The 13,245-nt window shown below is 39.6% G+C and overlaps 1 protein-coding gene across 1 annotated transcript; it reads left to right on the forward strand.

The window, feature by feature from the left end:
- Nucleotides 1–4,836: 4,836 nt before the first annotated feature.
- Nucleotides 4,837–5,766, forward strand: LOC309797638 (olfactory receptor 1f45-like; the record flags this gene model as incomplete). Its single annotated transcript, XM_082646099.1, is given in 2 exon segments — nt 4,837–5,097; nt 5,101–5,766. Coding segments are annotated over 2 exon segments (927 nt in total).
- Between the last annotated feature and the right edge of the window lie 7,479 nt (nt 5,767–13,245).

Below are 13,245 nucleotides of genomic sequence, written 5' to 3' on the forward strand. Positions count from 1 at the left end.
AATTGTGTTGTGCCTATAATAGGAGCATTTGAGGAAGAGGAAAAGGGATGGTGAAATGGTATTAACTCATCACCTGTCAAAATGGGAAGACAATATATTGTAAATCAATGATCAAAAATAGCATTATAAACATATTATTTAGAAATATATAAAAGTATTTATATTGGGAAGTTGGATCATGGAGTGGAAAGATAGGTAGTGAACTACCTTTCTCATTTAAAGAATTGTTTAACTTTTAAAGCTATGCTAATATATTTATTTGACTAAAATAATTTTAAAATAAAAATTCTTGATTAAATACTTGATTTATTCAGTTTTTATATTCCTTTATTATTAATAAGAGCATTTAAGTCTATTTTCCCATAGCTTTTTATATTTTTTCTCTAATTTATGAATCATTTGGTTTAAACTTTCTTTTTGATATGGGGATTATGAAGAATACTGTTTTAAATTTTATCAACTGAACATTTCTTTTTACATTTTGATTTCTGGTTTCTAATTTTTGGCTTTGTGGTGAAGGCCATAAGAGAATATATCTTATGAAATCAATGTTTGATTTCATTGATTCAGTTTTCATTTCAAAAACTCTATTATAAAGTTTTTGTTGTAGTCAAGAAAATGGCCAACATTTATAATTATTCCCTGGGCTTAAAATAAGAATATATATTTTCTATTTTCAAGGTGGAAATATGTGTATTTTATATGTGTATATATATATATATATTTTTTTTTTTTTTTTTTTTTTTTTTTTTTTTTTTTGCAGTACACTGGCCTCTCACTGCCGTGGCCTCTCCCCTTGCGGAGCACAGGCTCTGGACGTGCAGGCTCAGCGGCCATGGCTCACGGGCCCAGCTGCTCTGCAGCATGTGGTATCCTCCCGGACCAGGGCACGAACCCATGTCACCTGCACCGGCAGGCGGACTCTCAACCACTGCGCCACCAGGGAAGCCCTATATATATATTTCTAACTGAGGTATAGTTGATTTACAATGTGATAATTTCTGCTGTACAGCAAAGTGATTCAGTTATATATGCATTTTTTAAATATTCTTTTCCATTATGGTTTATCTCAGAATATTGAATATATTTCCCTGTGTACAAATCAAATTTCTTTGTTGTTTAAACAAAATCTCTGTCATATTTTTTAATTAACTACTTGATCTATCAAATTCTGGGAATTGTATACTAAAGTCCATCATTAAGACATTAATCAACTTCTTTAAAATTTTTTTAAACCTTTGCCTAACCTATTCCTATTCTACATTGCTGTTGCAAACAGTTGCTACATTGTTTTGTTTGATTTCATAACTGTGATTAAGTTTTATGAATTTGTCCTTTGTTATCATCAAATATTCCTCTTTTGTGATTTATGCTTTCAGTTGACTTAATTATTGCTTTATCTGTAATTAATAATGCCACCAATGTTCTCTAATTTTTGCACTTGCCTAACACACCTTTGCCCAATTTCATATTTGTGTTCTTTCATTTTTTTAAATTGGTTTTAAAACTCACTTTGTAAAAATTTTGCTATGTATATGCACACAAATAGAAACTTAAAAATACACATCCAAGTGCCAATAGCCCACAGATATTATTTAGATGACCACATATATAACCCACACCCAGTATTCCCTACCCCCGTCCACAGGCCAGCATTTCTAAGTGGTACCTCTGGTTTCCTATGTCAGGGACACAGCAACTATTACAGAGATTAACTGAGACAGAATTGAGGGTCTGTTCTTAGACCTTACTTTCTTACTATAAATTGACAAACCTTTTATTTGAAAGAAGAAAGAGTGCAGAGTCCTAAAGACTTAAGGATTATACAAAAGGGAGTCAGTGTAGAGCCTTGGAGCTACCGTGAATATCTGTGGGCCAAGTTCACTGGCTTCACAATTTTTCTTCAGATCAATTCTGAGCACAGAACAAGGGACCAAGTATATTTTGTCTGTGACATGGGTGTGAGATGTACTTGATGCAATGGGAAGCAACAAGTCTGAACACTAAACTGATTCCCCTCAGGCTGAGATATCTGTTTCCAGAGAGGATAGGAACAAAGAACACTTAGTATGTGTGCCTTTAATGAGGAGCTGTGGGGAATCCACCTGTCTGAATCTAAGTGTTCTCCTCCAGGGAGAAAATCTTTCTGACTCCCCCACTAGCTGTGACATTCTCATGATTCAGGGTCAGGCAAGGAGCCAGTGGAGACAGGGGTCCCATGATAGCCTCTCACAGCAGCAGAGCAGCCAGGTAAGAAAATCTGGGAAAGCAGGTGAGGACACAGTTATCTCCCACAGAGACAGATTCACACAGACAAAAACACATACATTTACATTTGGAGAAACACACACTAAATGCTTCAGCATCTCACCAAGTTCAAACGGGAAACATCACCTGGTTTAACATGTACAAGCCTTTCCTCTTTCAGGATGTACTGCCCATTGCAGAAGAGAGCAAGCATGTTTCCAAGGTGGAAACAGAAAATTAAGCAGTGGGAAACGAAAGAGGTAACTAAGGGCAGCATTGCTAAGATCAGTGATGGCAGGCTCTTAGAAATTCTGGCCAAAAGCTCAGAGCCAAGAGCCACCCTCTTTCCTCACAAAAGAGACTCTTCTGTCAGACATTCAAGACCCTCCTATTCTGCCCTTAAGCTCCACCGTTTTATTAGTTGCTTCCTTGTGTACCTTCACTGTGGTCTATGACCACATTACAGAAGTGTCTCAGAGGGAGGTTGCTTGGATGCCACATGGAACCCCACAGAGGGGGTCAGCTTGAGCTGCGGTCCAAGCACGAAGCATCCTCAGTTTTAAGGTCCAGGAACACAAACACTCAATGCTGCAAAACATGAGATGTCTCAGAGACAGTCACAAACTAAAGAGATTCACAAGGGACTAATATATGAAACCAGGCCCTCTTACCATATTGACTTGGGGGTTGGGGCCAACGTTGCTTGTACTCCTGGTAGGACTATCTCAGCAAACATTGACAGGAAGTGGCTAACCTTAATGCTGGCAGATCTCTCGACCTAGAGTCTGGGTTATTTAGAGCCTGTACACCTGTTTTTGCCTTTGCCAGTTCCCAGACAATAGGAAAAACCCTACACCATCCTGCTATACTTCTTTCACATTCTACTACCATTTCCATTATGGGAAATAGCTTACAATTAAGACCCTAATATCAACATCTACTCTTTGGAGCACAATGAAAAAGTCTGCACAAATATTGTTTTGGTTTTTCCTTGATGCAACCCCTGTACCCCACTTCTACATTCGACATCCTTTCCCGGAAGTACTTTCTTTCAATAGCTCTGGGTACTGCCAACTACTGCCTTTCTACCTTTTAATTCTGATATAATTTATGAGAAAATGGCTTCAGATCTCAGAATTTTACATTGGTTTTACTAAGTTAACTCTCAAAATGCTGGATACTTTATAGTCACCATACTATATACATCCTGCAACCACTCTCCTAAAAGTATTGCCTGTGACATCCTTTATCCCAGTCAGTCAAGACATTTAACCTGTAAATCTCCTCCCCTGAAATGCCATCTCCTCTCCTCTTTACTATTCGAATACTGTGTATTCTTACATATTCAAAATTCTCTATCTGACTCTTTCTGCCTGCATGAATTCCTTAAGGCTGGGATTATCACTTGGATATGCCCCCATAACTTGACTTTCTCTATGAATCTCCTTTTCCTCTTCAAAAATAATACAAATACCAGTGATCCTGTTTTGGCCAGCACAGGGAGAAAAGAAGTCTCTTCACAGAATGCAGTACATAGCAAACTCACTAGCATGCTTAGCTCATCCAAGCCAACATTTGTGAGCTACTGCAATGACATTTTGATGCTATCCAGTTACAACGTTGAGGGAAAACTGCCAGGCAGATCCTTCAGTGCCTAGAATTAGTATAATCCTGAGAAAATAAGAGAGATCCAGAATGAATTTGAGTGAGTTGTATAAAGTTATTCGGGTAAAAAACTTATGACTTTAAACAAATAGCTAAATCTCATTGCTTCATTTTTCCCTTCTGCTTAATGAAGCTTGTTATTTTTTAAATTTACATATTTTAAATCTGTAAGAAATGTATGTAAGGCAGGAAGACACTGCCTGGCACTTGGTTATAGTCTCAATAAATGGTTGATAATTGAAACTTGGAAGTAAAACTAGGGAGGAATATAAAGAAAAGGGCATTTCAGCTGTTTCAAGACTATAAATGTTACGCTTTCTTTCAATCTAATCTGTCATCACCTAATTTCCCTGAATCCCAGGTTCTTCATCTCTGATTCTTCTTCTCAGGGTCCTCACTTATGAATGATGGATTACAGAAGTTCCTGGTGGCCTAGTGGTTAGGATTCTAGGCTTTTACTGCTGTGGCCCAGGTTCAGTACCTGGCCAGGGAACTGAGATCCCAAAAGCCATGTGAGGCGGCCTATATATATATATATATATATATATATATGGATGATATGGATTAAAAGAGATTGTGTATGTGAAAATAACTTGTATATACCAGATATTCATTAAATGTTATTGAAGTATGAATTAAGCTGCATGAAATCAAAGATAATTAAACAGCTATTTATTTCATTAAAACTCGCTTCATAGAATTATCTAATGTGAATTAATTCTCAATGACAAAACAGTATCATAAAAAATTTGCTCCAATGATGACATTATCAATCTCATCTACTTTTATATTTGAAGTGTTATTAATTAAGAAATACATTTTGGATCTGGTATCATTAAAAACTTGTAATCTGTAAACAATATATGGAGCCTAATTAAATAAATATTTCCTTTTACTTTTGACCACATCTTCTCCCCTGCAGACATGGGCAGAGACAACCAGACTGGAGTCACAGAATTCATTCTCCTGGGACTCTCTGGGCAGTCAGAGCAGGAGGAGGTTCTCTTTGGGCTGTTCTTGTGGATGTACCTGGTCACCCTCATTGGGAACTTTCTCATTGTCTTGGCTATCAGCTGTGACAGTCATCTCCAAACACCCATGTCCTTATTCTTGGCCAACCTCTCCTGTGTCAACATCTGCTTTTCATCAGTCACAATCCCCAAGAAGCTGGTGAATCACATACTGTGAAGCAAGTCTATCTCTTACATGGAATGTACGACCCAGATCTACTTCTTCATCATTTTCATCAACAGAGATGGGTTCCTCCTCAGTGTGATGGCCTATGATGATTATACTGCCATCTGTTGCCCACTCCACTACACCATGATCATGAGGCCCAAACTCTGTGTCCTTCTGGTGGCTGCATCTTGGCTCAGTACAAATCTGCATGGTCTCCTACACACTCTTCTTATGGTGCAACTCACATTTTGTTCCAACAATGCTGTGTATAACTTTTTCTGTGACCCTTATCCTATTCTAAAACTCTCTTGTTTGAATACCTTTATCAATGACCTGATGGTATTCACTGTGGGTGAACTGGTATTTATGACACCATTTACATGTATCATCATTTTATATGATTCCATCTTCTCTAATGTACTGAAGTTGCCATCTGCCCATGGAATAAGGAAAGCCCTGTCCACGTGTGGATCCCACCTCACTGTGGTCTCCCTGTTCTATGGGGCAATCCTGGGGGACTATAAGCACCCTTCATCCTCGTACTCAGTGCAAGATGTGGTGACTATTGTCATCTTCACAGTGGTGACTCCTCACATCAATCTCTTCATCTACAGCTTGAGAAATCATGACATGAAGGGAGCTTTAAGGAAACTAATTTCATATTCTATAATTTAAAACTTTTAGAACTGAGAGGACTCTTGATAGCATACATTTTTTTCATTTTACAGACCAAGAAACTGAGTCCCTATAGGTGTAAATTTACCCATGACTATTCCTGTAATTAATGATATGTGATCATGGTCATGCTTTTAAATATGAGGCTGATAGGTGCTCATAAGTCATAAAACCATTAGTTATGTATAAAAAGGTGTGATTTAAAAACACTTATTTTACAGACAACAAAAATTCAGGAAAAGACAGGATTGGGTCCAGCAACCCTATGAGACAGTGGCTACTATATGGTCTGAGAATTTCAGAAAACTTTAGAGTTGGCTCTCCTCAGTGTCACCTGTCCTCTATGGCCTCACATTAGGAGATGTTAAATTATCCCCAATTTACTGAGTCACAGAAAAGTTACCTTTTCCAGGGCTGTACAATGAGCAATTATTGGTTACAAATGGTGCTGTTACTTTCAGGGTCTTTGGTCATTACTGAATTAGTTAACTTTTCCTCTGTCTTAGGCTCAATTCCTACCCTCTCCTCTCACAGCTCAGAACCTAGCCCTGCACTATTCTTCTTCCCCCACAACCAATCTAACTTCTTGGTGGTTTATTGCCTGGCATGGGTGTCAGGGATGGGTATCAGAGGGTGACGAGCCTCAGACAGTAGCTAGAATTCCTCATAGAAATCTCGGTATCCCTTCAAATTTAGATGGGCTAAGAGAAGCAGAGGTTCCCTTAATGCTAAACTGCCCAGAGTTCCTATAACAACTTAGGAACATGAAAACATGAATTAATTACAGGATTTGGATTAGAACCCAGAACTTCTGACTCCAAGTCCAGAGTTTGTTCCAATCCATGGGGAAAGTTTCTAGGAGCCCTTGCCTCTTTTCCTACTCTACACCTGAGGGTTCCCACCTCGTCTTCCCTGGTGTCCAGGGAGCACTCACCTAAATCTCCAGTGGTCATTCTTCAAAAGCCTTCAATTCCTCATTGGCCTTCTCTCCTTTCTCAATCTTCTCTACTCTCGTGAAAAATCAGTACTCATTGTCCTCACTATCACCTTCTTTCCCACTTGGTCCCAACACTGACCAGCTCTTACCATGAGCACAGCAACAGGCTTATCGTGGTTCTGACTGCCTCCTGCTTCCCCCTACACATATCTGTCCTGCACACAGGATCACTTTAATCCTCCTAAAACATTGATGACATCCTGTCAGCCACTCCTTATAGAAATATTGAAGAGGCCAGGATAAATCCAAGTATTACCTTCAAATACAAGCCCAAGATGACTCGGCCCCGAGCCATACTTACAACTTTGTTTGTCATCAACTCACATAATTATATGTTCCATGACTTTCTCCTAATTCTCTTCCTCTTTCTTTCATTCGTCTGCTGAAAAACTCCCTTGATTTTTTTTTTGTGTGTGTGTGTGGTAAACGGGCCGCTCACAGTTGTGGCCTCTCCCGTTGTGGAGCACAGGCTCTGGACGCGCAGGCTCAGCGGCCATGGCTCACGGGCCCAGCCGCTCCTCGGCATGTGGGATCTTCCTGGACCAGGGCACGAACCCGTGTCCCCTGCATCGGCAGGCAGACTCCCAAACACTGTGCCACCAGGAAAGCCCTCCCTTGATTTTTAAAGACTCTAATAATTGTGCATTCCCCTTAACTTCTTTACTAATTACATCTCACAGACATGTACTGAGCACACAACACAGTTCTTCTTGGTTGTAGTAAATGAACTCCCAAATGTATGTTGGTGTCAGTGGGAACCTGACTACATGTGACAAAATCAATGTAGTGTTCTGAACTGTTAAGTTTTATTTTAGAAGTAGTTTAGTGCAAATGTTTGAGATATAATAACATGGACTAATGTTGGTGTTTAAGGTTACATGACTCATTTTGGTCTCATCATATTCTTCCTTGCATTACCCATATCTGCATACGTCTCCTCTGGTTATTACATTACATATTCACTTTGATAAAATACCATAGATTATGCATGGGCACATCCCATACAATGCTCAGTAGAGTTTTTGTTCATCCCAAATAATCATGTATTGAAAAATCACTGATGATGTGGTATGCAAGTCTAATGGTAAACTGGGAAGTGAACATTCCTAGACACAAAAAAAATCAGAAGGGTAAAAATTTAAATCTAGGGAACTAAAGTACTGAGAAGGTTACTCCAGAACACAGAAAGATTCCACTGCATTCTGGGACCCAAAGAAGCAGCAGGGTTGAATGAAAAGAGCCATGTTTGGGATATAGTTTTATTGCTCATCCATCTCTCCCTCAACTGTCAGTCAAAAGTTGGCTGTGAGAAGGAGCATGAGGATAGAGAGAAATCAGTGAACTTACAATAGGGTACAAAGTCAAAGGGAAAATCACTCTCTATCTACATGGTCCCCACTCATTCAGCTCAAGGGAGAAATCATCATTCACCAGACAGAAGATCCTGTCTGAAGGGGAAAAGAAATCTCAGCAGTGTGGTGTTAGCAGAAAGAGGAAAGGCCTCTGTCTTGCTCAGACTGGCTGTGGTGTGAGGTTATATGCTGTTTAATTCTACCAGAGCCTCGAGTCTTTAAACCTCCTACTTCTGAGGGCCACCTTCAACACCATCTTCACTGGCTCCTTGCATTACTTCAACCACTTAAGGGGAATGAAGGGGAAATAAGCAAAGGGGTTTACTCTAAGGTCCAGGTAGAATCAGCCTCTGTTGTGGTTTCCTGCATGTGAGAGTCACACATGACATGAAGTGGTCATAAATCAAAGCTCAGCCTCATGCAGGGCTTCGAGGGACCTCTGCCCATAGAAGCAAAGCAGTGCCAGGCTGGCAGAGTCCCCCCTGGGAGCAGCCAGGAAATCAGGATTGTGTCTGGGAATTCACCCTCCAGGGCCTGAGTTAGCAGAGGCCAGGCCTGTGCCAGGAGCCTCTTCTCTGCAGCTGGGACTCCCTAAAGACACCACCCCCACTTCCCCACAGGCAACTTCCATCTAGCACTAGTTAGCCAACAGGAACAGCTCTTTGTGAGCCAATTAAAACCATTTGGACACAAACCACCTAGAGGGGTGGGATAGGGTGGGTGGGAGGGAGGGAGATTCAAGAGCGAAGAGATATGGGAACATATGTATATGTATAACTGATTCACTTTGTTATAATGCAGAAACTAACACACTATTGTAAAGGAGTTATACTCCAATAAAGATGTTTAAAAAACAACAAAAACAAACAAACAAAAAACATATGGAGGGAAAAGTTTGGCTTCACCTCAATGATGTTGGAATAAAGGCTCATCCTTCTTCCTGGCACATTTCCCCAGATACTGTTCTCCCTGGAGGGAGCAAGGATTGCTCCATTTCACGGCCATTGGAGGTATTTTCAAGTTTCATGGAATCATTTTCCTCTAACTTGTCCTTCAAGTGTCTGTTCCAAGGCCACGGTTTCCATCAGAGTCCAGCACCATCTCTCATGAGCTGAAGAAGCCCTTCCTGCTATTCCCTGGATATTGTAGCCTAGTAGATATTCTTAGTGTTCTGCCTGTAATATCTTGTCTCCTTGTGCTTGAGGGCAGAAAGCTAGGCTTTATATGAACTTTATCTATCACATTGTCAATTGGCCTTCTAGTAGATGACTTTGTTCTCGGCATTGACCTTTTGTCACTTGAATATTGAAAGCTGGCTATGTCTAACTTAGGAAATCTGATTCCAAATGAATCTGGTTTTCTAGATTAACTTTTCATTTGTGAGCCACACAGAGGTACACAGTGTATTGCCAAGCCCACCGTCAAAACAGGCCACCTTTTATTCATTCTAAACTTCAAGCATATCCTGTTGCTCATCAAAAACTACTGGTTCAGGTTCATCATGATTTCTAAATGTGACATACAACTGATATAAAGGCACAAACTTGCCCCTGTATTGTGGATGGATATATTTGCCAAGAAGGATGTGAGGTTATCTTTGTTGCATGAAAGTAACTGCAGATGTCCCTTAAGAATTCAGACTTGATGATGCAGATCAAATCCCACAATACAGAGCCATGATTACAACACAAACTCCCTATAGAACTTAAAAAGACCAAAGAACTGCCTAGTGATCCAGTTGTTTCAAGAAATTTCTATCGTAAATAAATTCAGCTTATATCCTTAAAAATTGTCATAATGAAGCCAAAAGTAGTCTCAAGAAATCATATCTAATATAATATTTTGGTAAAGAAATCATTCAAAGCCAAATAGGTAAATAAATTACTCTGACTTTACTACATGAAGTGGGGAGGAGAGGATCAGGAAGGAGGGAACAGGGACATGGTATACTACTGATGACATTTATATGGTCAGGCCACTCAGGATAGGGGTTCTCTTCCTCTCTGAACATCCCCTGCTCAACCATTGCCTGCTTCCCCTATACCCTACTCACACGACTGAACTTCCTACATGCTTGCCCCAGGCCCAGGCTACTGATTGTCCTTATCAAAGGGGTAGTATGGGTCCTGGTAACTAATGCGCCAAACTGATGTAATTCCCTCTATAACTGGCAAACTACACCCCCTACCATCCATTAAGCCACTGATGTCTCTGTTGCTGACTCCAGGCTTCTTCTTTGGTCTTAAACTGGGCAAATGTAGGCCTTAGAGGCCTGCTGGGTGCAGCCCAACAGTTGGCAGAGCCAGCCAGGAGAACAAGGAAACTCTTGTGAGCACGGAGATGTTGGGAAATACAGGATGGGGAATGGAATGTTGCAGGGGTTGTCCACTAGCTTGTGGGGCCTGAAAGTTGTGGGTTTTATCCCAGGGTGGCCGGCCATTCACACGTGGGGTCCAAAAGTTGAGGGGGTAATCCTGAAAGTTGCAGGGGTAGTACTGCAGTGGATGTCTACTAGTATGTGGGACCCTGTAGTGGCTGTGCATGATGAATGGGGGCGGCCAAGAGATCTGGAGAACAATGGCCCCTCATGGCTCTGCTATTGTATCAAAGTGAGCCTTCTGTAATTGGTTAAGCTAGCTCTCTGAAGGAATTGGTATTTCTCTTCCTGTACCTTTGAGATGTATATGATCTACCTGGGTTCTCAGGAACTTTAATCTAATCATATGTGATCTCTAAGAGTAAATGAACAAAAAGGAGCAAGGATTTTAAAATTCTTTATGGGAATAATTATGTTTTGGGAGTGTCTATCTAAAATAGTCTCTCAAGATTTTTGTAACTTGAAACTAAACTAAGTTACATGAAGAGAATTCATTGACTAAGTCATTTCAAAAAAGGTAAAATATTGGAACATTAATTGCTGGGCAGGTCTAAGTTTATCTACTTTTGCCTGCTTAGGAGAATAAGACTAAAGCATTAAGCTTACCAATCAGGAAATGCACAATTGTTTTTTGGTTTTGGTGAGAGATTAAGGTTTTTAAGGGTTAAGATTATAATCAGTCATAATCCTAGTTACTATAACCAAGATTCTTTATTGCTTATATTGTGATAATATGTTTAACTGTGACTTTTTAAGTCTTTTGTCTTTTGTAGACAGTTATTGTTGTACTCTGATGCTTTTGCAAAAGTGCTTCATCTTCCAGATTCATAGGAACGACCTTTTGCTAATAACAGGTCTCTGATAAATTTCAGATTACACTTCAGAACTGGGTAAAAACTTAAATAATCCTAAAGGAAAACCTGATGGCTTCGTAAAAAGTTAATGGAAGGATTGGTTACTGAGTGAACTGGTGAATATGGTTATAATATTTATGGGTTTTGTCTGGAAAGTTTTGATCTGTGTTTTCCAGATAGAGGGATGCCCTTCCCCTCAAGTTAGTTGTGACTTACAGCAATTGGGTAAACTACTCCTGAGGGTAGAATTGAAACATTTTTCTTTTCTCTCTACCTAGTCCCTCCAAAAACTGGGACTCCTGGTTTCTGAGCAGCCTTATCAGGTGAATGGGAAAGACTGTCTCCTGGCATGTGCACGAATCTTGATATTTGGGATACCTCTAGAAGACAGAAATCCACTGAGGTGGAGGCTTATGGCAGGCTTTTGTCATGGCATTCCTGGCCTTGAGAGGCCTTTGGGGAATTCAGTCTGAGACTCCTGAGGACTTCTACCTCAGCCAGCTTGAAGGAGCTGATATGGTCAATTGCAAACAAACTAGTTTTGATTTGCTGTGTTTGGTGGAGATGAGGGTTATTTCAGAGAGAAAAAAGACTATGTTTTAGTGGATGTTAAATTCTATTTCTGTTAGTTAAGGTCTGTATTTATGACAGTTATTGTGTTAACCATGCTTTTGCCCTGATGTTCTGAATGGAAAGAAAATTATCTAGTGAAATTTTCACAGATTATAACTACTCATGAAATGTGACACTGCTTGCTTTAAGTCTGCTGCTAACAGCACATGTGCAATGCTTCTGTGACAATTGAGTGTAAGTGATAAAATGTATAGCCTATAAAGTGTTTCCCCATTAACATATCTCTGAGCCTGTTCATGAGATCAGCGTAGTTTTCCTCCAACGTGAGTGACTAGGTGAAAACAAAGGAGATGTAACAGCGAGGGACATGATCTGAACCTGAGGTAAGAGCCAGCACCCCAGCATTGAGGGATGGATATTTTGGGCATCACTGCTTTCTAACAAGATTTGCAATCAAAAGGGGAAATGATGGAAAATATGCACATATTCAGGTATGTGGGAAGTCAGAGGGCTTATGCATGTATTAACTTAAATTTTACCACCCATTTATGATAAAAACCCTGCAGAAAGTAGGCATAGAGGGAATTTTCCTTAACATAATAAAGGCCATATATGACAAACCCACAGCCAACATCGTCCTCAATGGTGAAAAACGGAAAGCATTTCCACTAAGATCAGGAAAAAGACAAGGTTACCCACTCTCACGACTATTATTCAACATAGTTTTGGAAGTTTTATCCACAGCAATCAGATATGAAAAAGAAATAAAAGGAATCCAAATTGGAAAAGAAGAAGTAAAGCTGTCACTGTTTGCAGATGATATGATACTATACATAGAGAATCCTAAAGATGTTACCAGAAAACTACTAGAGCTAAACAATGAATTTGGTAAAGTAGCAGGATACAAAATTAATGCACAGAAATCTCTGGCATTCCTATACACTAATGATGAAAAATCTGAAAGTGAAATTAAGAAAACACTCCCATTTACCATTGCAACAAAAAGAAAAAAATATCTAAGAATAAACCTACCTAAAGGAGACAAAAGACATATATGCAGAAAATTATAAGACACTGATGAAAGAAATTAAAGATGATACAAATAGATGGAGAGATACACCATGTTGTTGGATTGGAAGAATCAACTTTGTGAAAATGACTATACTACCCAAAGCAATCTACAGATTCAATGCAATCCGTATCAGACTACCACTGGCATTTTTCACAGAACTAGAACAAAAAATTTCACAATTTTTATGGAAACACAAAAGACCCCGAATAGCCAAAGCAATCTTGAGAATGAAAAAGGGCGTTGGAGGAATCAGG

The sequence above is a fragment of the Mesoplodon mirus genome, assembly GCF_964341445.2.
Source record: "Mesoplodon mirus genome assembly, contig: HAP1_SCAFFOLD_814, whole genome shotgun sequence".
NCBI lineage: Eukaryota > Metazoa > Chordata > Mammalia > Artiodactyla > Ziphiidae > Mesoplodon > Mesoplodon mirus.